The following is a 27,855-nucleotide window of genomic DNA, read 5'->3' as shown; positions in this document are numbered from 1 at the left end:
TAAAATACTGAGTGCCCTTTGACTCACGTGTGAGAATTGCTTTCTTTAATCGTCACCTCTAGAGGAGACAATTATTACAACAAAACATGAGTGCAGAGTGTAAAAATCCCTCCATCTCTCCGACCCCCATCCCCCTAGAAAACAAAAGGAATAAAAAACATCCCCTCAAGGACTTAGTCACAAAAAAGGAATGATTTCATGATGGTAGGCAAGGATGCAGGCGTGCAGGAAAATGGAAAAATGGTGGAATTGGTGACAGCCCAGCCTGCTTGGATGTCAAAGTGGAACAAAACAAGGAAGGGAGGAGATGGGATCAGAGACCGTTTATACCTTTGAGTCAACAGTATGTACACTAGAGGGTGGGCTGGAGGTGGGGGTGGGAGGCAGAGGGAGTTTTACAGGTACTCTGGTGAAGGGGAGGCGTGGCTCAAAGAAAGCACTCCAATGGAAACCAACAAGAACTTGTTTAAAACTTTTCATTTGTTTTGGATGGTTTTATTTTCTCTTTACATCTGGATCTCCCCTAGCCTTACGTCCTAGAGGTGGTTGGCCATGTTTCTCTCCCAGCACTACATTGCATACTTTTGTGTCCATTCCCGAGCTATTTTGTTGTACCTGTGAACAGAGATGAAAAAGATCAGTTTTAAGCAATACTCTTGATCATGTTATTCTTATTATATATATATATATATATATATATATATATGTGTGTGTGTGTGTGTGGCGTGCTCGGATGCTCATAAAACTGCTAAATGTTTGCAGCTGCAACACTTTCCTGTGAAGCGTAAAGTGGGCCAATCTGTTAGAGGTGTGTGAAGTGTTGCTGTTGATCATGCGAGACTTTAAATTCCATTTTTCTTGCTCAGGAAGAAAGAAACGATGTCGGGAACAGAAATACTAATTTAAGATGGACATTTTGTTAAATGAGGTGATTAAGTGACCAGTAACAAATGAGCCAAAGTTACAATATATTCAGGAATTATAGACGAGCTTGCCCAAACTTTTGACTTTTACAGATTATCTGATTTAGGGGCCAGTTTGTGTTAACGTCCTAGATTATCTGTAATCCTGGTAGGATTAGGGATGAAAACATCCAGAGATCACCTATAAAGATATAAAAAAGTATCAGTCCTGTTCTGTAAATGGACACTAGAGCTTTTAAAATTTATCCTGCGATACAGATTTTCAAATAGAATAACGATGGCTTAGTTTTTAATTTCAAAAAATTTCTCAATTATTCATCAATAATATCAGTTTCTTGTGCGGAAACAACTTTATGGCAGGCAGGGATTCAGACACCAAGCTGCAGGTGTTAGCAAGCAGGCTAACGTGTCTCCTCAGGAGACCTAAAATGTCTTCAGCTCCGCGATGTTTTAAATTGGACGGTGAAGGCAGAGCTACAGCCACTTGTAATGTGTGCATACTGGGCATTCAACATGCTGGAGAAGACACAGCTCCATGATTCGCTGCCTTCAAGACTGAATACTTTCGCTTTTAACTTTCCCCTTCAGACGTCAACAAAGCTGATCGCCGTTCTCTCTATAAATTCCCAGTTTGCCACTAAAGCCGGGCGTACACTGTGCGACTTTTTCACTTGTTTGAGCCGATTTTCCACTCGTGCGAGAATCCACGAGATCGGGGCGAGTTTTGCGCCGAGCGTCGTGTAGTGTACAGGGGGTTACGAGAGGCGACTGACACCACGTGACCAGCTGCCGATCAGCAGTCGTGAGCTCGCACAAACTTCTGGCGTGTTTAATATTTTGCTCATCCCTCGTGAGGGTATCGCACTGTTGAAGCGGCGCTGCGAGCAGCTGCGACCCAAAAATTATCAGAACCGCTCACGGCGCATGCGCGCGCAATCCTGCATCAACGCCGGTCGCTCGCTATTTCCCTAATAACACACGCTGTTCGTTTTTGTTTCTACACGTTTTTTTACTCACAAAGATTGTCAAGAAAGCGTGTTTGTCGTGTTCATGTCAAATTAAACTGATCACTAAACACAGATTTACTTTCTTTATTTCGTTTTCCTCATCCAACCCCCATAAATCCCTGTGTGTCCTCCTGCAGCACTCCCGAAGGACAACAGGCAAACAAGACAAAAAAGTCTGACGTGTTGAGTAAAAACTGCTATTTTTAGCATATTTTTAGGGCCGACGTGTTGCTACCAGACGTACAGCGTGAGCAGTCAGGTCGCATCAGAGAACTGGGTCGTGCAGTGTGAGCGCAGTCGTAGAGTCTGAGCTGAAGCTGAGTGCTACGAGTGAAAAAGTCACAGTGTACGCCCGGCTTAACAGTCCAATCCCAGTTCACAGCAACCTCAGACAAAAACACGGAGCCAACCAACAAAGAAAGATATGCTAACTAACAAAAAGAAATTGCCAACAGATTGCAAATCGTCGAGGTTTTTTGTTCTTCTGCAGCACCGAAGCTGCGCGTAAGCTACAGGTGTTGCGCAGGGAAAAGTTAGCCTACCAGCAGAGATGCCACGTGCCTGCCCTGCCACGGGAATGCGCATCGTTTAATACAGATGCATGATGAGGCACAAGCATCTGGCTGCAGACATCAGCTGGCGTCTTTGCCGTGACCGGAAATGACGTAACCGGAAAAACAAGACATCGGGTCATTACCTTTGCCGGAAGTAGTTTGGATTTGACGAGAAAAACCATACCGTGTTGTTTTTCTCTTCGATATGTATATAAACATATACATATCGAAGAGAAAAATTATACGGTGGGTCATTACCTTAACCAGAAGTCATTACTTTCACAGGAAGTAGTTTTTTTTGTAAAACAAAACTTACCGGAAAAAGATTTTTATTACGGATTTTTTTTACTCTTCAAATCTGGACTGGCAAACTTTTAAATAACGTTGTTACCTACATTGCATGAAAATTGAATATTAAATCCCTTTGTCCTTCAGATAGGGAATTTTTATGACAGTAGCACGTGTATGTATGTATGTGTATGTATATATATATATATATATATATATATATATATATATATTAGGATGGACGGTTCGGTTGGATTCGATACATTGGTGTCACAGTTCGATATTTTTTCGATACAAAAAAAAATAGTATTCATGCCTTTTTTAATTTGTCATTCATTGAAATTTATTACAAATATTTGTTTTAACTCAAAAGTACAATTTTGTAAATTAAATGATGCTACAATAGCAAACTTATGTAACTAAGAAAATAATCTGTGGAAAACCAAAGTAGCTTTTTTTCTAAATAATAGCTATACTATAGCCATCCTCTGGGCTATATTCTCAGCAGCAATTAAACAAATAAGGTCCCTATAAAATGAACCAATCTTTTATGGAACGCCCCCTCACACTCATCTTCTGGAGTGCTGGCACTTAGCTGCATATACAACAAAAATAACTTAAGTTTCACTTAAATACAAACCAAATACCATTTACTCAACTTCCATGTTTTTCTTCAGAAAAATGAGGATGTCAACATGTTCTGCTGACAGTACAGATCTGCTTGCTGTGACAATGTCACCTGCAGTGGAAAACACCCTCTCTCTTGGGACAGAGGTCCCTGGTACAACCAAGTAACACAGTGCCAACTTGGAAAGGTGAGGGCACAAGCTGTGGGCAGTGCTAAGTGGATCTGCGCTCGACAATGCGACCTCAGGCGGAGTAGTCGAACGCAGATCACCCAGATCCACTGATCTCATAGTCAGAAGAAAAATTGATTAAAAAAAAATCCTGTATTGTTCGGTACATATGCGTATTGAACCGAAAGCTCCGTATTGAACGGTTCGATACGGGTACATGTATTGTTGCACCCCTAATATATACACACACACACACACACACACACACACACACACACACACACACACACACACACACACACAACAATAAAAGGCTGTAAAGTGAATAAAAACACATACATGGAAAAATTGAGAACACATTAAACTAAGACTTTTCAAGACGTGCAAACAAACTAGTAGTTGCTTAATATTCAGTTTTATTGTTAAGCCCAAGATGAACTTTTGACCTACACCAATTGCTAAAGTACAGGACTCCCAGAAGCAGTGAAAAACATTTCAGCAACACTCCTCTCTCACCAGCAACTAAAATGAGTTACTAAATATCCGTAACACTGTCCTATTGTGTATCACAGCAGCTCATTGCAACAGAATTTAACTACTACAGCAGATAAGTATTTAGCTAGTTGGTATTTATTTTGAGTGAAAGACAATAAAACCAAAGAAACACTTAATTTCACAACCATTTTATTTTGTGTACAAATGAATTTGCTGAAGCATGGCTTTCTCAGCTGCATATCGATTCATCCCGTCCCATTTTTCCAACACTTTTATTGTTACCTGAAAAACATGCAGAATTAATTCACACACTGTCAAATGTTTTCGAAAAGTAACTTTTATACCAATCACTGCTGAAGACTGCGTTGTACCTCTGGAACGAGGACATCAAACACCAAGTCCAGAAACTGGAACTCTCTCTTCTTTATTAGTTTATCTATTCCTGAGCATGAACCAATCCGCTCCGTCAGCTCGTCAACCTATAAAACACGTTAACATAAAAATGAACAAAACATTCCTCTCAGCATTAGACAACGGACCCAGGTGGCCCACTGACCATGCATCCACATAAATAAATGTGATGCAGCTTATTGTAAGTCAGTATACATTTACCTGTGCATCAGCAAAGTGGAACATCAGTGGCTTTAGTCTTTGCTTTAATTTAAGCGAGACACCTGGATTGTGCCACAGATACATGAGGCCAGAGTTCACTCTACCGCTGCAGAGATCCTTATACAGAGTCTGAGTAAAGACAAGAGTTAAAAATAAGCAACATTACCACAGATAACAAGAGATTGCATTATCCTATGTCCAATTTTAGAGTCTTAATTTATTATAATTAAACATTACCTTGATTTCGCCATCTGAAATCACTGCCTGGGTTCCATTTTTCAAAGCCTCGATTGTCCTGGAATTTAGATAAAAATACATCTTATTAGCAAATGAAGAATACAAGCACATGTAAGGAGTTTTGTCAGGGTCACTTGAAGAAGTCCGATATTCATTTTAGATCTATATTTAAAGGCCTGTAACTCCTGAATGATTTGCAGCTAAATGTGCTTAAATCCGGTAATATTAATATAAACCAAACCCGATCAAAGCAGTCAGTCAACACAAATATCTATTTTTTATAAGGATAGGATTATTCTGAAACAGAATCAGAAGGAGGGCGGCATTAATTAGAGAAGCGGCTACTATTTCAAAGTTATTGTACCTGTTGCAGGACACCTGATTTGTGCAACCACAGTAGAATGACCCAGCACACCACACGCAATAACTGAAAAATATTTAGAGATATTGAAAGCTAAGCTTGTCCAGAAAAAAAATTATTTCTGGGTGCACAGGACCAGTTCCAGTGTGGGCCAGATGCTGAAAAATAAATTCATAAATCTGTCTTTTTTGAAGTTTTACAAATCAGAGGAAGGTTTCACAAATCACAAACTATGTTTTATGCATTCTGCTATGAGCCCAGAATAATCTAAAACAGGGTTGAAGAGTGTATGTGTTGTAGTTTTTGAGCTAGAGCAGATTACAAATGGTCAGACTAGAGAAAAATTGGGTGTATTAGCCCTTTAGCCATTTCCCGAATCGGAAGCTAACTTTAGCCTCGTATGAAAACTAGTGATTGAAACCACTTACAAATTTCTGAAAATCTACGCTTTTTAATTAAAAAAGGGTATTAATAACGTTTCAGTCTAGTCAGTATTAGAAATCGTGGTCTTTATATCATATCTAAATTATATATAAAGTTAATATTATTACTTTAACTGTTTTAACAAACAGGGAGACCAGAAAAATCCAATAGCTAAGTTAAAGCTAAGCTACAATTGCTGATAGCTTTATTGATGTAGCTTTTGTGTTAGCTAGCTTGTGAACTCCCTGCATTCGTTTTAAGACTGCATGTTAATATTGATACAATTAGCTATGAAACACAGTGCCTTTGCAATCATTCTCTGGTAAAGCTTTAAATGCTAGAGTGCCTACATTTATGAACTAAGAACGGTTGCAACAATTAGTTAATTTCATCCTTACCTTTCCTCTTTGAAACCCGCCGAGTATGGTTGAAACAAAAGCGGCCGCCAAAAAAGATCAACTTCCGGCCGAGGTCTTTCGCTCGTCGATTTTCCGGTAAAAGCAATGACACGTCATCTTGTTCTCGCTAGAAAGTTCTTCCGGTGACATGCCAGCTGATGTCTGCAGCCAGGTCCTTCTCTGTTGAGGGCGTAAACAACTTTAAATAAGAGCAACGCTGCTAATTTTAAACCTATTCATTAGGGATGTGTATTGGTGAAATACAGTACATATTACGATACGGGGGAGACGATACAATGTATCACGATATATTGCGATACATCCAGTCAGACGATATTGGCGATTTTTTAGACTAAATTTATTATAGGAAAATTCAATAAACAGTCCAAACTTATACTTAACATGTTTAACCGTAACAGAATGATTTACGTTTCAATGGTAGAAACAAAACCCATTACACACTGCTGCCAACTAGTGGTCGGCGTTTGAATTGCACCACCAGAAAAGAAAATACACAAATGTTTCCATGTAAATTCTTCCAAAAATTAGATACACGACTTTTGAATATCGATGCATTTGTGCAAGAAAAAAATATCACGATATATTGCGATATCGATATTTTAGATACACAGCTTTTGAATATCAATATAATATCGCTGGGGAAAATATCACAATATATTGCCATAATCGACATTTTCTTACATCCCTACTATTCATAATACTAACATGATTTTAATCTGTGTCGTTCCCAAATAAGTGAAAGTGAAACTTAAAGGACAACTTGGATGTGTTTTTATCTTATTTTAATGCTTCCTGAAAAGTATCGGATCGGGACTCGGTATTGACAGATACTCTGATCGGATCAGAGCAAAAAAATAAAAAAAAATAAAAAATAAATTAATTAATTAAGAAATTTGATCAAAATGTTTCTATAAAATATATTATAAATAAAGCTATTAGCATGCTTCCTTACAAATGTTTGAAAAATGTAACGTTAAACGTTGCGTTTGTGCATTTTAGACCCGTATGACCTGTTTATCATAGCCGTTTTATCTTTTAGCCACATGCTGCTCAGACTGAATTTGTATTTTGCATCGATTCTGCCAAAAGCAAACAGATCTTTTAGCGTGTTTAGCATGAAAGCTTCTGATGAAGTTGTTAAGAACATTCTGACTAAAACAGTGACTATTCAGTATGAACACATCTCTACTTGTATGTAAAAGATAATTTATCACACTTTATAATATTAACCAAACATAAAACGGTGCAAACACGAAAACGGCTTTTCTCGAATCAAAAACATCTGCACTGGCCAGGAACCACACCCAGTTATGCTAACTGCTGTCAATGCTAACACCAACTCCGAAGAACAAACCGTTATTTCCTAACCATCAACCAAAAAAGCTTTGGTATGTTACGTATCGGACACGGTTAGGATATTCTTTATCTCCGTTAGATCAGTTTGCTAATGTTTTACTTTAGCTGATGCTAGTGCCAGGGTGCTAATGCGAGCTTTGTGTTACATTGAAGTAAAATATTTCACCAGCAGGTTTCAGAGACAAAAACTTACCTAGCTGCATTAACGCTTTATAACCAGATTGAACCGCAGGTTCTTCTGCTACCGGAGAAAGAGGCTCCAGTGAATGAAGGTGAACAGCTAGCATCAGAGCAAACTACACAGCAGTAGCGAGCTGTAGTGAATGTCCAGACAAGGTGCTCTACTGGCAGCATGAGTGAAAACACAACAGCAGATGATTTGGTGACTCTTTCTGCTAAAATCGTAACATTAAGGTGGCGACTTTGTGGGGAAAACACTCAGATGGACCTCTTTGATCAAACGGTGTTGTATGCATTAGGAGAGACGGGCGGGGTGACCTTAATCTAAATTACCAAAGCACAGGAGTATGAAAAAATTTAACCTTAGACGACAATTTCCAATGAAATTATTTCACAACCTTAACAGAGGTTTTAATCCTAGAAATGACACAAAACTAGGGATGTACGAAAATATCGATATGGCAATATATCTCAATACTCTTCCTGCGATATATCAATATTTAAATGCCGTGTATAGAATTTTTGGGAATTTACATGCAAACATTTGTGTATTTTCTTTTGGTGCAAACCAAACGCTGACCACTAGCTGGCAGCAGTGTGCAGTGAGTTTTGTTTCCACTACTGAAATGTAAATCTCTGTATTATGGTTCAGAAACCTCATGTTAAACATGTTATGTATCAGTTTGGACTGTTTATTGAATTTTCCTACAATAACTTCAGTCTAAAAAAATTCGCTAATACTGTCTGGCTGAATGTATCGCAATATATGGTGATATATCGTATCGTCTCCCCTGTATCATGATACGTATCGTATCACCAGAATTTCACCAATACTCATCCCTACACAAAACGCTCTGTTAGCCTCTACGGTGGCTTCAGAGAGAGCAGACATCAGGGCAGCTCCACACTCGTCGTCAGCGATCGGACCTGACCAGACTTTAGATTGCAAGAAGTCACTAAGAGCTTCGGCATGGATGACAACGTAACAACTATGGGACCTCAATCTCCTCTACAGCTATTGCTGTCTGACTCATTTTCTTTTATCTGATTATTTTTATCTTCCTTTTACTGAAGTTAATCTGTAATAGAGGTCGACCGATATTGGCTTTCCTATTGCCGATATAAATTCCAAAATGTAAAGATCATTGTCAGCCAATGGCCGAATTATGCTGGTGATATTTTGGGCCACTTTTCAGTCGACAACCACATGTTTTCCACCTCATTTTTATGCTAAAATGTCACTAATAGCATCAGTTGATTCACTAAACATCTGAAACTGAATCACATTTTGAACACTGCTCAGTGTTAAAGTCATTCATCTAAAGTTAATCAAACAAATCAGTAAACTGACCAAGTATTAAACATTTAAAAATGGTAAATTTTAAGAAATTTTAGTTGAAAAACATGTTTTGGAGCGTTTATTAAGCAGATTTTATTCTGCAGCAGCACCAGGCTGCCCGGAAATGGGCCTGATCTTAAACTAGCGTTACTAGGGAGTTGTATTGGTCGATGCTGATATATAAAAGTGGTAGACATTGGTTGACCAATATATCGATCTACTAATCTGTAATGCGTAAATTTACTCAGTGCTGTTTTTGGACCCATGTCAAATACGGTGCCATTTTTAGAACAATGTGTTTTCATTTATTTATGTATAGCTGACATTAACCTTGCATATTTGTGTTTAAAATATATCTTCACTAATATGCATCACCCTTTTACAAATAAACCTGCTAACAAGAGAAATGACCAACAAGTAAACAATCAAGAAAACAACTGACTTTTCCCTGTCAGTCTTGTAGATGCGGGCGATCTCAGGTACTAAGGGGTCGTCCGGGTTTGGGTCACACAGCAGGGAGCAGATAGACAGGAGAACTGGAATGGAGCACACAACACGGTTAACACCTTTCCCCCAAAAGCCCAACCTCAGTGATGCTCGTGTGTTTGGACATGTGATACAAACTCCAAAACTCACGTAGCAAGAAACTTTGCTACTAGTGACAGCACTTTTTAGGAAAACATCTGCATTTACTGTCGAGTTGTACGACTCTGAAATGTGGAGGACAGCTCATGGCGGCTCACCTTTGGAGATGGTGAGAGCTGGAGACCACTGTGATCGCAGAATATCAAGACAGATGCTGCCGTTGCTGTTGATATTCGGATGATAGATTCTTGTGGTAAACGCAACCTGAAAGCAGACAAAGTAGAGGGATTGGGGGGCGGGGGGGGGGGCAGACACAACAGGAAACTGAAAAAAGTGAAACTGGCATGTTTTAACAGGCAAGAGGAACTCTGCAGCTCGTGTTTTGCTCACCTTTGGCGGTTTGAAGGGGTAGTCTGTTGGGAAGTGTATGGTCAAGAAGAAAACCCCACTCTGGTAAGGACTGTCATTCTGAAGAAGAGAGCTCATGAGCTGGTATTCTTTATGACTAAACTGAGACCAACAACTCAGAAGGAACTGGAACTCTTGGATAAAAATGCTAATTGTGTCTGAATCACAAATAAGAAATCACATCAAAGGTGAATAAATACACTAATACTTACAGGTCCCATTATCGTGGCTTGCCAGTGAAACACTGAAAGAAAAAAAGAAAAACAGGATGAAGGTTAAACTCTAGAAATTATTTTTTGGGTTACTTAGTTGTATGTATTTATTTACCACCACTTAAGGTAAACTAAACACGAATGATAAAGTCTCCCGCTGTAAAAAGTAGAAAAAGAAAGAAACTAGACAGTTACATGAAAAAAGGGTAATTAGGCGACACAGTTGGTGACCATGTGAAGCCCAGCGGGATCATCTGAAATTATTTTAAACAGCACAGCATCCTGTTGAGAACAACCTTCACCGACAGAACGCCGAGGCAACTATAAACACAAGAAAACACTTTTGTCGTTCATTGTAAAGAGGTTCATTTGATGCTGGGTGGCAGGAAATGACAGTTACTACTGATGTGTCCCAAAGCTGGTGTTTGAACCAGTCACACACATCTCCAGAGTTATGTTTATTACATTATTTGTAAAACCAGATTCATCTTTGGTATTTTACAGATCTTTGTTTTATCTGATCTAAGCTGTCAGATTTACAGTCAAACGCCAGCCCACTTGGTTGTACAGGCCACTGATGATAATGTTTTTGCCTCTGCCTGTTCTTTATCAAAACATCCCAAAAACCACAGGATGGTTTAATTAAGGTCTCAAAAAGAGCCGTCAATAGATGAACATAACTAAATATGGGAATAAAGCCATTCGTGTTTGTTAAATATCCATGTGAATTAGGGCTGGGCAATAAATCGAAAATTTATCGTTATCGAAATTTCTGACTCTTAACAAGATCATTTTTCACATTTCAATAAATCTGATAGTAAAAAATGAAAAGATGTGTGTAGGTTGGCAACATTCATGTCTCTTTAAGAAGCCATACCACCTTGAGTCACACAAAAATGTGACTCAATGTAAGACATGTGACAGCCCCATCTAGTGGACAACTTTTGTTTTTGCACATTCCTGTAGTTATCGTCCACCTATGTTATCGAGGCAAAATCCTTAATATATCGTGATATTGATTTTACGCCATATCACTCAGCCCTAATGTGAATATATATTTATGCATACTATTCATTTATATTTCTTTTATTTGTTTGTCTGTTCATTTATTTAGTTATAGTGGTTTTGCTGTTGCCCCTTTATTATTATGTTTAGCATAGCAAATGTTGATTATCTTGGCTGAAATCCCATATGGTAGTGAGTAAGGATCATTCACTAACACAATGAGTGCTAAATGATGGTGCAGGATCGTGTTTTCAACATTTAACCAGCGTAAAGGTTCAAAATTGCATAGATGTTGATAAAGAAAATGTGCAAATTTGTCGTCACTTTTTCAAAAAATATGAAGTTTGGCCCTCGACTCCGTCCCAGAGTTTCATTTCGGCCCCGTGTGAGTTTGAGTTTGACACCCCTGCTCTAAATAGTCATTAGAATAGTCGACTAGTCGATAAAATAATCGTCTGAATAATCGTTTTAAAAATAATCGTTTACCCCAGCCCTAGTTTTAATGTTGAGCAGGTGTCGCTTTTTAACGCGTCACACACGTCTCCTTTTAAAACATGTTGAAACTGTTCAGAACACAAATCCAGGCTCTGTCTCGTTGGATTGTTGTAATTAAACTTTGTACAGAATGAAACTTTACATGAAACAATGTTGAAAAGGTAAGAAAAGGATCCGATCAATTCATTTTTCCCCTCATTAGCAGTGACGATCAAACAAGTTCTGGCTTTTACTTCATGCTTCCTGCTTTGGTAAAGTTGTCTTCTGGGACTTTTCCACTCCCTGAACATCTACGTCAGTCAAAGCTGTACCATAGTTGCTAAAATGTGAACTTCATTTTTGTGGTGTGAACTCATCATCTTAGATTATTCTAATAAAAATGAAGCATTTTAATGAGCAAAAATTCAATATGTAATGAGCTTCAAAGATTTTACAATTACAATTAAATTATTTTAGACATAGTGAATTTTATTTCATTACATTTTGCTCAAATGTGTTGAAACAGAAATAGTCAAAACAATGCTAAATGAAACAGCACTAGTGCTTTTTGGACGCCCAGCCTTCTTAGGCAGGAACAGCAGCCTGACACCAGGATGGACCAGGGTCAAAACTCCTAACACGTGTTCTGATCATCTAAATGTGTTTCTCGGTTCTTATTGGACATCGTTCTTTTTTAAAGCCGGATTAGGAGATCATCTTTATGTATGATGCTTCTGGTGAGTGGCATTAAAATAACTGGTAATATGAATACAACTGAAACGGTTTCCTCACAGTGCTGCTGGCCTAAATATAGACAATAAAAATAAATCCACGTTAATAAATAATCCACGTGGGTATAAAGTGCTCTTATTTTGATAAAAACAGACATGCTGTCAGTGTCGCCAAGGAGACCCCCCCGCCCATGCTATAACAGTTATAACTGTACTTGGCCCCCATGTTTACATGTCACATCAGTGTTGTCACTCGGCTGACAGTGTAGAAGGGTTGTCACGGTATGAAAATTTATCCTCACGGTTATTGTGACCAAAATTATCACGGTTTTCGGTATTATCGCTGTATTTTTTTAAACGTGTTACATTTTCAGACAACTAAATAAACGCTGTATATCGGAAAAATATTGTACTCAGTTTGTGTCCAAATTCTGCCTGAAATGTGTTATTTTGTAATTATGTTGTTTATTTGTTTACATTTTTCCCCTTTAGTCTTTAAAATACCAGTATTTACCCATAACTTCTTATTTTTTGTCTGTTTGATGTCGTCGTTGTCTTCCTCCGCTTATCCGGGTCCGGGTCGCGGGGGCAGCATCCCAACTAGGGAGCTCCAGACCGTCCTCTCCCCGGTCACCTCCACCAGCTCCTCCGGCAGGACCCCAAGGCGTTCCCGGACCAGATTGGAGATGTAACCTCTCCAACGTGTCCTGGGTCGACTCGGGGGCCTCCTGCCGGCAGGACATGCCCGAAACACCTCCCCAGGGAGGCGTCCAGGAGGCATCCTGACCAGATGCCCAAACCACCTCAACTGGCTCCTCTCGATCCGGAGGAGCAGCGGTTCTACTCCGAGTCCCTCCCGAATGTCCGAGCTCCTCACCCTATCTCTAAGGCTGAGCCCGGCCACCCTACGGAGGAAACTCATTTCGGCCGCTTGTATCCGCGATCTCGTTCTTTCGGTCATTACCCAAAGCTCATGACCATAGGTGAGGATTGGGACGTAGATCGACCGGTAAATCGAGAGCCTGGCTTTCTGGCTCAGCTCCCTCTTCACCACGACAGATCGGCTCAGCGTCCGCATCACTGCAGACGCCGAACCAATCCGCCTGTCGATCTCCCGATCCCTCCTACCCTCACTCGTGAACAAGACCCCGAGATACTTAAACTCCTCCACTTGAGGTAGGACCTCTCCCCCGACCCGGAGTAGGCAAGCCACCCTTTTCCGGTCGAGAACCATGATCTCAGATTTGGAGGTGCTGATCCTCATCCCAGCCACTTCACACTCGGCCACGAACCTACCCAGCAAGAGCTGAAGGTTTGATGTCATCATTTTAAAAATATTAGATCAGATGATACTCAGTACTCAAGTAGCCTTCTAATCAGATACTTTTTTACCCTTACTTGAGTAATAAACCCTATATCAGGAAAATATTCTCCTCGGTTTGTGTCCTTCCAGTGAGCTTTGCAGATGTGGGAAAATGTCATCAGGCAGTAATCGTTGTTAAATTCATAATTATTCTCGGAGAGAGACCAACTCTTATCTGCCCCTGGGAGCCCCGTAATGCATAGCGTCATTTCAACATGGGGGTGTCCGCGACACGGTTTATATGCAGGTAGCGGCGCTGCGGCTGCTTTATATAGCGACTCGTTGCGTTCTCCCTCAACCCAAATCCTCGGATCACGCATTTTAGCTAAAACGCTAACGTTAGCTTGCCTTGCGTTGACTGCAGAGTTGTGGGTGATGGTCACGCAGATGTGTCATGAGATTTGAAGCGTTGCTGCCTTTCACAGACACTTTTTCTGCACGTGCTGCAAACAGGATAGCCGTCTTCTATCAGCTGTCCCTCGGCATTCATCACATATCCAAAAAATGCCCGTACTTCCCACTTTGTCTTCTTTGAGGGATAATAAATGTCCTGAGAGCTGCCGTCTCCTCCTTTGGCCATTATTTCAGCTTTAGCTTCAACAAAGTTTTGGTTGTAAACAACAAAGCGCGCATGTGCCGCCGGCAACTTCAGCAGATGATACGGTGGCTGGTAAGGGTCACGCGCCTACACCGCAGCCACGGTAAACCCACCGAGATAATATAGTTTTTTTTTTTTAAAAACAAGACGGTTATTATTATTGTCAACTTATTTACTGGGGTTTACCGCTACACCGGTTACCGTGACAACCCTACAGTGTGGTGGTGTAAATATGGAGGAAGGGTACCTGAGAAGGGGAACAGACAAAAGTTATCTTGTTATTACACCAAATCACTTATATCTGGTCTGGTTAACAAACCAGTGACCCAGGGTTTCCCCCAGCGCTTTATAAGCCTGGCAGCCCGCCAGGCTTTGCTTGGCCACTCGCCAGGCTAACCGTGATGCCCCGCCCCCCTCCCCGACCCTACCGTGTCCGCTGACACGAACGGCGCAACGAAACTAGAGCCCTCCATCAGCTGATACTGGTGAGAAACAGCAACGGAATGTGTGCAACACCCCACCCCCGCTCTCACGGAGGAGTGCTGCGGGACGGATGAGTGAGCAAAAGAAACACACACCATTACCACCAGTACTGGGAACGCTACACTAGTTATAGTTACTAATTACATCAAACACTTTTCCATAAAAAAAATTTTGTTCTCCAATTTATGAGTTTCTAAGGTAATTAAATCATAATTGCTGCTATTTTCCGACTCCAAGTTCAACGCTATACTGGCTTCCTGTTTACTGAATGCGAGCATGGCATTGATCTAAAACGATCACGTGAGAGCCGCTTTACTACTTTCTCAATACGCTCAAAAGAAAGTAGTCACACATTCAAACAGCGATCAGAATAAAACGCGGGTCTGCTTTAGAAGAACAAAGTTTACTTTAGAAATCAGAACAAATGTACCATTTTTATGAAACAAACAGCTAGTGGCCACAAGAGGTGGGAACGAGATGAAATGAAAACAAAATACAAAGAGGTGACATTGGGCCATAGAGTGAAAACACTTCGCCACCATATTGGATGGGTCCCTCAAATCTGAGTCAACGCTGAGTGAGCAACTATGCCTGTTTTTGTGCGGTCTATAGTTCCAACAACCGGCATACTATTGAAAACAGATTATGTGGGATTATGGACTTTTCTAGCCCAATGAATGCACCGGGGGTGACTGGTGACCTATCCAAGATGGTGGCCCATAGTTACACTCTGATGGGGATGAGTCTGCCTGCAGAATGGAGGTTGAACGGCTGGTGTCCTGGAGCAGCCACAACATCCTGGTGCTAAACACCCAGAAGACACTGGAGGTTGTTGTGGACTTTAGGAAGCACACAGCGCCACTCCTCCCCATAACCCTATAGCCTGATTTATGCTTCTCCGTCTGCGTCAGTGCGGAGACACGCAACGCCATTATCCGTCCTTGCGTAGCGCACGCAAGTACGTACGGAGTCTAGCCCACTTTTTTAAACATCCGTCGAACGAGACGGATTACGCAAGCTTGTGATTGGTCAGGACGCCGCTGTTGTTTACAGCGCCGCCATTGCAAAGAGAGCCGAGGATAACTAGCGGCAGACACGGAGAAGCTTGAAGAATACCTCGCGAAAAAACTCTAAAAATATGAACGTTTAATTCTCCCGTGACTGGAGGAGTGAAAAGATGAGCAGCAAGCGTTTTATTTGTGGACGGAAATGACAGGAAACGTGGGTTTAGAGGTGGGGAGCGCATGAAGCGGTGGGAGAATGAGAGACAAATATGTCCGTGTTAAAAGTCTCTTAAACACACAAAAAGCACAATATAAACAAACGATCTTGGACCGATACATGACAGGATACCACAGAACAGCGGTACGCCCTCTGTTGTCCTGCCGGGGAATTGCTTTGCAACACTCCAGGAGACGGAGAAGTATGACAGCAAAACGCTTCCGTCAATCCGTGCGTGTCTGTCCCTTGCGGAGCTGATGGAGAAGCATAAACCAGGCTTAACCGAAACTCCAATCATGATGGTGGACTCATGTTGCTTCCTGGGCACCACCATCACCCAGGACCATAAGTGGGAGCCCACCATCACCTCCATCATAAAGAAAGCCCAGCAGAGGATGTACTTCCTGAAGCAGCTGAAGAAATTCAACCTGCCAGTACACTCGATGAGGCAGTTCTACACCACAATCATCACCCATCCTCTTCAATCACAGTGCGGTATGCGGAGGCCACCATCAGGAACATTAAAAGACTGCAGTGTGTCGTGCACTCTGCTGAGAAGGTCATTGGCTGCAAACTCCTCTCCATACAGGACCTGTACACCTCCAGGACATGGAGACGTGCAGGTCAGATCACAGCTGACCCATGTCACCCTGGATACAGTCTCTTTGACTCACTCCCATCTGGCAGGAGGTTCAGATTCATTCAGACCAGAACCTTTCGCCACAAAAACAGTTACTTCCTCTCCACGGACGGACTCATAAATGACAATCGTAGACCAGCCAACTCCAGCTGCTTTGTTTCAGTCACATGACCCTAGCGTTGTGCTTGTATCTGAACTGACCCACTCTGACCAGTACCTACACTGACTTGTATAAAGTAGCTGCTTCTCTAATTAGTGCCTCCCTATACCATCATTTCATAGAGTTAATTTCTTAATTCTAATTTTGCTAATCTTTTTTTTTCTTGCACCAAGTACCGCAGCAATTTCCTAATGTTGTGATTCTTGCACATATGGCAATAAACCCTTCCGATTCTGATCTGATACACCAGCACCAATAAAAAGCCCCAGGCCATGTCGCCTCTACGTTTATATGATCTCTATTAGGGCTGTAGCGACGCCTCGATGACGTCGACGGCTCGATTCTAAAAATTTGTCGACGTCAGATCCGGTAGTCGACGCACCGCGCCCACTTGTTGCATCCGCAGGAGTTTGTAAATAGAAGAGGAATCTGCCTGTTTTTCCTCTAGTTCGCCCTCTTCTCCGCCTTCACTAACATCTCCGCCAAATACAGAAGACCCGGAACAACGTCCGTCCACTACTAGATTACTTTCCTGTTTTGCCCGCCTTCATCTCCCGGCAACGGACAACAACTTCCGTGGTCAGATGTGCTGCCTCGTCTCTATCGCAGATGTAGGACATCACCGGGAGCGCTTCTCCCTTCATTAAGGAGCTTCTTTCAGACATGAGGAGAGCTGTTTTGGTGGTAGCAGTCTCTCCTCCGTGCTGGTCTGTTTGCTGCTGGGTGTTTTTGGTTTATTTAAACTTGGTAACTTGAACTTAATGTTGGTAAAGCTACTGTTAGCATCTTCGCTAACAGCTTCTTGCGTTGGGATAAGCTGTTACGTTTTGGTTTAGAGTTCATCTATTTTGTGGTGCAGATCTCCCTTTTATTACATTTAGAGTGTTGTGGGTTTTCGGTTTAGTTTAAAATATCACCTTGAGTTTGGTTTAACCGCCCAGTTTAGAGTTTGGACCTTTGGAGATCCTTGTTTTGGTCCAGAGCCCTGTAATCTGTGCCCAGTGGGACATCCCTAGTTATCTGTACTTTGTTTTAATTCCCCACAGGCAGCATTAGTTTTATTATTCCCAACCTGTGGATGGAAAGATTTATGATTTTTGTAGTTGTAAATAAACCTGATCATCATTTTAACTTTTAAATCCCGTTATTGTCCCTTCCTTTTTGCACACGAGCCAAACTCCTCAGGAAGAGTCGTAACACCACTCGCCTCACGCACATAAGTGACCAAAACAAAGCAGCGTGGAGACACTCCATCTTCTACCACCTCTCAGGCAGCAGCCTGCACTCCCAGGTTCTACACGTCACCAGAACATAACCAACCAACACAATAAAAGCAGTGTTATACAAAATAGAAGGCCTGTAGTGTTTATTCTCTTACAGTAAGAATTTATCAATTTTTTTGAGGAATTTATTAGAGATTTTTTTGGTTTTTATTAACTGTGCAATAGAAAAATAATCATTAGATTAATTGTCTAAATAGTCATTAGAATAGTCGACTATTCGATAAAATAATCGTCAGAATGATCGTTTTAACAATAATCGTTTACCCCCATCCCTAATCTCTATGCTTCTCATATTCATTTTCTGTTCATGTCCAGACAAACAGGAGTTTACAACCCCAACACACACAAACAGTAACCATCGTTAAACTATTGGAATTGGAATTACCTCAGCAACTAAAAATAACCGGAGTCCAGCACGACTTCTTCTTAGTTTTCCTTGAGGTACGTAATGAGTTGTGTGACTCCAGGCAAAAACCACACATTTTTTAGGGAAGCCTGTCCACGTCCCTTGATTTCGTGTTTTTTAACACCTGCTAGTTTTCTGACGACCTGGAAGGATAACCAAAGTAACGTTTTAACCGTAGATGATGATTTTAATGCTATTTTAAAGAACATTAAAGATGCACTTCACGTGACAGTGTGACATATCTGTAAGGCTTTTCTAATCCTAGATTTTCACAGTCTGTTCATCAGTATCTAATGCAGCAGATGTAGGAGACTATTTTCAGCCTCAGCCCTGCATGAAAAAGTCAGTGACCCATTATAATCAGAAATAATAATAAAAAATATGGGTTTTAAATTTTCCACACACAAGTGTTAAAAGGTTAATAAAAACTGCATCATGTGACGAATCCCACCTAGAAGATAAAATTGCGTACCTTTGTGAGGCACAGATAAAATATTGATATATATTGTCTGATAAATAAAACCGGGTCGATAATAACAACCATTTTTTTCCCATCTCGTCTCCATTTGTTTACCTGTTTCAGAGGGTGAGGGGTGTGATGTGTATTTGTTTAGTCATGTGTAGGGTTGTCACGGTAACCGGTGTAGTGGTAAACCCCAGTAAATAAGTTGACAATAATAATAACCGTCTTGTTTTAAAAAAAAACTATATTATCTCGGTGGGTTACCGTGGCTGCGGTGTAGGCGCGTGACCCTTACCAGCCACCGTATCATCTGCTGAAGTTGCCGGCGGCACATGCGCACTTTGTTGTTTACAACCAAAACTTTCTTGAAGCTAAAGCTGAAATAATGGCCAAAGGAGGAGACGGCAGCGCTCAGGACATTTATTATCTCTCAAAGAAGACAAAGTGGGAAGTACGGGCATCTTTTGGATATCTGAAGAATACTGAGGGACAGTTGACAGAAGACGGCTGTCCTGTTTGCAGCACGTGCAGAAAAAGTGTGTGTGAAAGGCAGCAACGCTTCAAATCTCATGACACATCTGCGTGACCATCACCCACAACTCTACAGTCAACGCAAGGCAAGCTAACGTTAGCGTTTTAGCTAAACTGCGTGATCCGAGGATTTGGGTTGAGGGAGAACGCAACGAGTCGCTATATAAAGCAGCCGCAGCGCCGCTACCTGCATATAAACCGTGTCGTGGACACCGCCATGTTGAAATGACGCTATGCATTACGGGGCTCCCAGGGGCAGATAAGAGTTGGTCTCTCTCCGAGAATAATTATGAATTTAACAATGATTACTGCCTGATGACATTTTCCCACATCTGCAAAGCTCACTGGAAGGACACAAACCGAGGACAATATTTTCCTGATATAGAGCTCCGGACCCCACGTGACTCTCAGTTAGTGGACGCCATTTTGGCATGCAAAGAAGCTAAACAAACACGGATGTAACCATGAACATGAACGGGACCACTTGGATTTTACTTCGTCGGAGTTTACTTCACACTTTAAAAACAGAAGAAATCATTTTATATAGTCAGAAATTAAATAGACTAAACATCTCCGACCCTTACCGTGCCCCTGGGATACTTTTTAAAAACGCCAGAAGCTGTCGGAGCGGACTTCTAACCGGCACAACACTGGACCTGGCCGGGGAACCCCTTGGGATTTACCCGGAGGAGCTGGCTCCGGCGGCTGGGGAGAGGGAAGTCACGCTACTGCCCCCGCAACCCGACTCCGGATACGCGGATGAAAATGGATGGATGGATGGACAAATAACAGATTTACACGTAAGTAGTTTAAATCGAGTGCTGTGCTGTTTGAATGTATAAACTGAACACCAAGAGAAATCACTAGTCTGATTTTTTTCCGTGAATAAAATAAATATGTCAGGCAGGAGCGTCTCAGGATCTGTCTGAGATCTGTCTCGGTGAGACAGATAATAGCAATCCAAAGTGATTTTTATGTGTGATCTGACAACTGATCAACCATTGCTTAAAAATTAAATACAGCTTAGCCGGTTAATTGCTGCGATCATAAAACACGTAAGCGGCAGCACGCAGAACTCACGAGGCAACGTTTTACGTGATGTTTACTTGCTGCTGTGAGTAATAAGACAGAAAAAGCCACGCCAAAATAAGTTTAGGAAGCCCACTAATAATCGTAATAAAAGTATTTAAAATAAATACCATACACAGTTGAGGAAACGTTGGTTTAAGTACCTGATATGAAGCGGTCGCTGCATAAGCGAAATCCTTTACTCTCGGGATCCCACAGCTTCATTTTAGCCCGGTCACTAGCGCGTTTTATTACAATGATCCAAAGTTTGCGGCGCTCCGGATCTTGGGGAATCCTGTAGATGGCTCATTCCTTATGTCGTCCGTGTTTGTTCTGCATCCTGGGGCACAACAGGAATCTACCATATTTCCCGTTTGATTGAGTTTTCTGACAATAACAAATAGTCCAGCTGCCGGCTTCTGCCTGCCAATATGGCGCCGTTTCGATATGAACTGTTGCATGCCGGGAGAAGTGACGTCAACTCCCGGAGCTCTATTGGGCTTATTACTCAAGTAAGGGTAAACAAGTATCTGATTAGAAGGCTACTTGAGTACTGAGTATCATCTGATCTAATATTTTTAAAATGATGACATCAAACAGACATAAAATAAGAAGTTATGGGCAAATATTTTAAAGACTAAAGGGGAAATATGTAAACAAATAAACAACATAATTACAAAATAACACATTTTAGGCAAAATTTAGACACAAACTGAGGACAATATTTCCTGACATACAGGGTTTATTTAATTGTGTGAAAATGTAGCAAGTTTAAAAAAAATACCGCGATAATACCGAAAACCGTGGTAATTTTGGTCACAATAACCGTGAGGCTAAATTTTCACACCGTGACAACCCTAATATATATATAATATATATATATATATATATATATATATATATATATATATATATATATATATATATACATACATACACACACAGACACACTATGTGACTTTGCACCACTAGAAAGGCTAAATGAAAATGACAAAAATTATGTTTGTACTCTAAAATCACAAACACAGCTACTTGCCATTGGCAATAAAGCCAGTTTATGCTTCTGCATCAGCTCCACAAAGGAGCTGACACGGATTGACGGAGACGTTTTTCTCTCGGACTTCTCCGTCTCCTCGGGAGTGTTGCAAAGCAATTCCCCGTCAGGGCAACAGACGGCGTAGCGCTGTTCCGTGGTTAGGGTTAGTCCTTTCATGCATAGTCCAAGATAGTGCATTCACTATTGAGTTTATAGTGTTTTTTGTAATTCAGATACTTTTAAACATGGACTAATTTGTCTCGCATTCTCCTCTCCACCTCTAAACCCAAGTTTCCTGTCATTTCCATCCACGAATAAAACGCTTGCTGCGTATATTTTTACTCATCCAGTAAAAAAAAGTAGGGGTGGGACAAAATAACGATTTGGCGAAATATTGCGATATTTCAACTAGGGATGGGTACCTTTGACATTTGAATCGATCCAGTACTAATTCCCGGTACCTACGAATCGATACCGGTACTTAACGGTACCAATTTTCGATACTTTTGAGTGTTTATTATTTTAATTCTCTTTTACAATTAAATAAATATTTTTCTCAATATATAACAATATTTGATAAATATCACGATAAATAACATTCAACTGTTTGTATTTTAACATCATCCTTGTAGTTTTATAAGCTGATAATTAAACTGAAGCAAACATCTTTACTGTGAACTAAATTTACTGTGTATCTTCATTCCTTTTGCCGTCCTTTTTCATTTGATTTTTCCTACTGGGAAGTTAGAATTTCCGAGGAGAAAGCGAACGCACCATTAGCTGATAACAATGGTAGCAATGGAAGCTAACATACCAAGCTAACATTATCTTAAACAGTTTATTTAGCTGCTGGAGCTGATTAAAACGATGATGCCTCACACTTAGATCGTTGTCGCTGGTTTCATCTTCACCCAATCACCCGTCGCATTTAGTAAAGTGAAGCCAAACTTTAGAGCGCGTTCATGTTCTTCTAGTCGGAAATTCGGAGTTCCGAGGAGAAAGCGAACGCACCATTAGCGAAACGGAAGCTAACTCATCAAGGTAACGTTATCTTAAACATTTTATTTACCTACCGGAGCAGATTAAGATGAGGATGTCTCACTTAGATCGTTGTCTGTCGCTGGTTTCATCAAGCTTTAGCGTGCGTTCTTTCTACCATGCTGCTCTGTTTACAACTCGCTCGCAGGGGCCGACGACATAACGCTCTTGCGCATGCGCAGCTGTCTTGGCAAGTTCTCGTTATGAAGGACGGGTACCGAAACGAGGCACCGTTTGAAACGACGTGAATCGGTGCTCGGTCGGTACTATGGAATTCGGTCGGTACCTTAAAATTACCGAATTCGGTACCCATCCCTAATTTCAACTCATGAGCGAGTACCAGTACGCTCTGTCCCTAAATGGTGTTTTTAAACACTACAACAAAGTCCATTAGGGGGCGCTCCTCATGAGAATGAGCTAAAAGCACCTGGTGAAGAAGAACACCAGGGACAATGGCAGAGTTGTACTGTGGGGAAAGAAAAGTATTGAAAGAATCACCAGCAAGTCCTAAAGTTTGGGCTCATTTTGGATCAGTTGTGTGGACGGAACAAAGCTGGATGAAAATGATGCGGCGTGCAAGAACAAAGGTACACTACGAGCGTTCACAGAAAAGGCTGCCTGTTAGCTCGCTTGTACAGCCCGGCGTTACTTTTCTCAGGCAAAGTTCCCTTTCATCTCCGTGTTCATCGACCTGTAAAACCTAGTTTATGCTTCTGCGTCGGTACGGACACACGCAACGCTATTACTGGACTGACGGACGGAGTCGAGCCCAAATTTCTAAACATCTGTCCAACGAGACGGAGAATGCCAGCTTGCGATTGGTCAGGACCCGCTTTCATCAACAGCATCACCATTGCGCTCTCAGAAACATAAAGAAAGCTGAAGACATCTAGCGGCAGACAGAACAGCTTGAAGAAGCCTGTCTATGCGTGAGGCTCACCCTTGTGGAGCTGACACAGAAGCATAAATTAGTCTCTTTACCCGTACAGCACTGCTGAGAACGACAGATTTACCTTTACGATGCACATCCTTGAACCCAGATTTATCATACCAAGCCAGACATTTTACTGACAAAACGATTCCTGGCATGTACAAATAGGCCAGGGCTAAAGGAGTGAACTCATGGCTGTCTGCGGAAAGAAACATTTGTTTTTTGGTTTCTTTACAGCAAGAAACGTCTACCTGCAGCTTCTTATTTTACACACTTAACTTCAACATGCTTTTTATTGATAGTAATGTTTTTTGCTCTATATTGTTCAGAAATGGTGTCAGTGTAAGGCACTTAAACGTTTTTATACATGGACTTTACTATACAAGTAACTGTAAGTCACTTAAAATTACTTTTTACATTAATTCTGATAGACATTTAAAAGCAGTTGATATTTACTGACTGCATTTTAATTATTTCAGGGCATAATAAAATTTAAAGGTTATGCATATTGTAGGCCAACTTGTGCAGTATCGCCGTATCGTGATAATATTGTATCGTGAGACATATACAGCGTATCGTATGTTATCCTGAGATACCCTGAGGTTCCCAGTCCTATATAAAAGGTTTATATTTTTAGAGTTTTTCCATGAGGTATTCTTCCAGCTGATGTGTGTCTGCCGCTAGATATCTTTGGCTCTCAGTTTTCGAGGGCGCAATAGCAGTGCTGTTGACAAATGCGGCGTCCAGGCCAATCACAAGCTTGTGTTCTCCATCACGTTCGACAGATGTTTAGAAAAGTGGGCTCAACTCCGTCTGTCCTTGCGAACCTGCTGGAGAACCCTCAAAAAGACGTATAATGGTGTTGCGTGTCTCTTTACAGACGCAGACGCATAAACTAGGCCTAAAGAGCAAGTCACCCCCAAATCAACTTTTTTTTTTTGCTGATAATCTATATAAATGAGTGTCTAATCGTGCTGTAGACAAATGTAGTCAATAATTTGGCACTTTAATGCATCTTAGTTAAAATTTAAATACTCTGCCTAAAACTCTTGTGTAGTCTTCAGGTAAAAACTCTGCAATGTATTTGAATTTAAATCTGATCTGCCATTGCTACTCGCTACGAGGTGGTACATTATGATGTCACAATGTCGTTGTGAGCCTGTGTGTATTTGTTAGCCATTCTGCCAGGCAACAGCATTTGTTGCATTTTTCATACAGGAAGTGGGAGTGGAGTAAGGCTCTGGTCGGGGGTGACTTGCTCTTTAAGGGTATTTACAATAAAAGTCAAAGACTTTGTATAAATCAACCTCGACATACATTTTGTTTTCTTCCTCCAAAGCTTAAATTCTGGTCATGAACAGATCAGTATTTATAACAGTCATGGGTAATGTAACCCTTACCACCAGCTAAGGTCTTATTTATACATGTTTACCAGTTCAACACTAATCCTGATGAGCTTTTTCTGTAAACAAAACGTTTGACAAGTGTTCACTAAATTAACTGAGGCAGCTGTAAATGTAAGAAGGTCGGATGTAAACTCACTGTCATCTCCTACTGGTCCTGCAGAACACTGGGCTGGAGGATCCCGTGCCAAATCATTCAACTCCTGCAAGAAAACAAATGAAATGTCATTAACTGCGAACGCAATAATAAAATTTGCGTTTTGGGTCAATTCACGAGCGATGGGAGAATGACAGAAACAGGATGAGAATTCTCTTCTGACATAACAGCGCTACTACATGCGCCGAAAGCTTTGGTTATTGCAGGGACCGCTCTTACATAACACTGTTTTTACAGGTACACAACAAGTAGCAGCCAAACGGAGATCACAGCATTACGACAGCGGATATTTTATTATCATATCAACCTTTAAGGCAGCTGAACAACCTGCGGTGGTGACACCGACTGCGGTGGAGACGCTGTTCTAGCGTACATGTAGCTGACCAGGCTCGGAAATAGCACAGGATGTCGTGTAACACACACGAACCACCGGCTGCTTCGGCACTTTACAACACCGACTAGCAGACTCGATCACTACATCACGTTAGGTAACAACAAATTAAGCTAACCTACGTAGAACTATCAGGAAAAACTGCGACGGGCTGCCATTAAACCGCCATTTATTAGCAACAACAAGCGATCAAAGGCGAACGAGGCGCGGGGCCCGTTTCCACCACAGCGTCAGGGCTAACACCAACTAATGATGAAGCCTCGTTTACAGCACCTGTCGCTGTGAAGCTGACCAACTCGCCAAGCACAAACAACAGAACTTGTTGTCACCTAAAATTAGAGCAGTTTGTACACCCCGTTGATGGTAAGCTGCTAAAGAAAAAAAACACAAGGAGCACCTTTCGCGACTAGCTCCAGCTACATCAAGCTATCGTCTCCGTGATGTGAAAATATTCAACTTGAACGTCGGTAAAGATCATAACCGTCACATAGTCGGAGACAAATAAACGGCCAGGTGCTTCACAAGCCACAGCAAAACAATCCAACAAAAGCTCTGACGTTAGCTAATTTACGTTTATCTGTCAAAACAAGTTGGGCAATTTTACTATAGAAATGAGATCATCTGTGTTGGAGACTTGTGCTGTTGCATGAGCAGTCATGAGGACATCTCGTACCACACATTCATAGAATTTACAGTCAGCCGTATAACAAAAATCTAGTACATTTATGCTAGGTTAAATAAGCTAACCGCCGGTGTTGCGCCAAGGTACTTATCCCCGTCACAATTTATGCCCCCGTGTCGGTAGCAACACCGGTCAACAGCACCTAATACACAATATAGTAGTGACAGTCATAGTTTAATTATTCATGACGTTAAAGCCCGTATTAAATGTATGGATGTTAAACCTACACTTAATGTATGCACACATAGCTCAACCACAACCTGCTAGCATCACGTCAACGACTCGGCTGGCCCGTTTCAAGCGGCAGCAGTTAACACAGAGGCGGCTATATTCAGTAGCTCACCAGCTATTCCCACAACCTTCTCTGACCGATAAAACTCAACGAAACTCTTTAAGTCAATATTCCAAAATTATTCTTAATGTAACAAAGTCGTGGGACAAGCCTCCAAAAGCCAGCCTTGGTAGAAAACCACAACAAAACTGCGAAATCTCGGGCCTCGCCGTCCACTTCCTTACCTTGTGAATTCTTTTCAGAGCCATTGTTGTGCTAGCGCTTCTGTCACGGAAAACGTGCGATTAATATGGCGATTGATACCACTGAATACTACGACTCAGATATTCATAAAACACCGTATCTGTGCACGCAGGTTATTGGTTGCTACCGAAATGAAACACCGAAAGGATTTCGAGGTGAAACTGAAAGATAGAAGGGGTAGAACCGCGGTCCTTCCTCCTACTGCAGCGGCTACCAAATCACTGCGGCCTGCCTGCGTTCCGCGAGCAGCAACGGGAAACTACTTCCGTTCTGGCCTCTTCACAATAAAACCCACATAGTCAGAGCACAAACTACACAGACATTTTTTTAAATCTAGCAGTACCTACATGTTGCCTTTTATTAATTTTGTTAAATAAATTATCCATATAAAGATAGCTACAACAACAAAAAACCTTAATAAATAGGCTAATGTTTGAAATATTTTATTTTTCAATTACAATGTTTTGTCTCCTCAATAATACACAACCCTTGTGATAATTAAATAAAAAAGCAAAGTAGTTTTTTTTTGTAGAAAACACCTGTAAAACTTTGTATATGGGAGACAAAAGAGGTATTTTACTTTTGTCTTAATATGATTTGATTGGTAGATGGGCACCGGTTGCCCTGCGACCCTACATGGACAAGCGGGTTCAGGCAATGGATGGATGGATGGATTTGATTGGTTGATTGTTTTCTTTTCTTAAAAATAAAGTTTAGTCCATTGTCAGCTACAGAAACATTATCTGAGACATCTGTTCTGTAATTTCGTTGCTTAATTTAGTCCAAATTTATGACTGACACTCAACACAGCTAGGGTTTATGATATGATTTGCTATGAAATTAATTTAATAAATACAAATAAAATTTAAAAATCTAACTTTTTATGTTAGACATAAACTTTTGCATTATTTGTATTTATTTATTGGAACATTAAAATGTCATAACGTTTTTGTATCACAAACAATAGTCTGCTGAGACATGGTTTTACTATTCATGAAATGCGGTTGAGAGCTGTACAGAATCACTCCAAGGGCAGTAGTTTGCCTCTGGGGCTATTTTT

At 41.1% G+C, this 27,855-nt stretch overlaps 1 protein-coding gene across 1 annotated transcript; it reads right to left on the bottom strand.

Annotated features, from left to right (window-relative positions):
* Positions 1 to 479: 479 nt before the first annotated feature.
* On the bottom strand, positions 480 to 27,048 carry ube2d2 (ubiquitin-conjugating enzyme E2D 2 (UBC4/5 homolog, yeast)). The gene is made up of 7 exons (XM_015951541.3): positions 26,777 to 27,048; positions 25,170 to 25,233; positions 10,197 to 10,228; positions 9,967 to 10,044; positions 9,735 to 9,840; positions 9,434 to 9,527; positions 480 to 615 (listed from the first exon to the last, which is right to left on the bottom strand). Exons 1-7 carry the CDS (start codon positions 26,798 to 26,800, stop codon positions 570 to 572), a joined length of 444 nt encoding a protein of 147 aa, XP_015807027.1. The 5' UTR covers positions 26,801 to 27,048; the 3' UTR covers positions 480 to 569.
* Positions 27,049 to 27,855: the final 807 nt, after the last annotated feature.

The sequence above is a fragment of the Nothobranchius furzeri genome, chromosome 1 (assembly GCF_043380555.1).
Source record: "Nothobranchius furzeri strain GRZ-AD chromosome 1, NfurGRZ-RIMD1, whole genome shotgun sequence".
Lineage (NCBI taxonomy): Eukaryota > Metazoa > Chordata > Actinopteri > Cyprinodontiformes > Nothobranchiidae > Nothobranchius > Nothobranchius furzeri.
The sequence above is the reverse complement of the archived record's forward strand: the minus strand, read 5'-3'. Positions and strand labels throughout refer to the sequence as shown.

What these genes read in the sequence shown, in the direction of transcription:
- ube2d2 (XM_015951541.3), bottom strand. Translation starts at nt 26,800, where the DNA reads ATGGCTCTGAAAAGAATTCACAAG. An exon ending in CTCTGAAAAGAATTCACAAG is followed by an intron (nt 25,234 to 26,776) that starts GTAAGGAAGTGG and finishes GTTTTCTTGCAG; the next exon opens with GAGTTGAATGATTTGGCACG. An exon ending in TACAAGACTGACAGGGAAAA is followed by an intron (nt 616 to 9,433) that starts GTCAGTTGTTTT and finishes CTCTGTTCACAG; the next exon opens with GTACAACAAAATAGCTCGGG.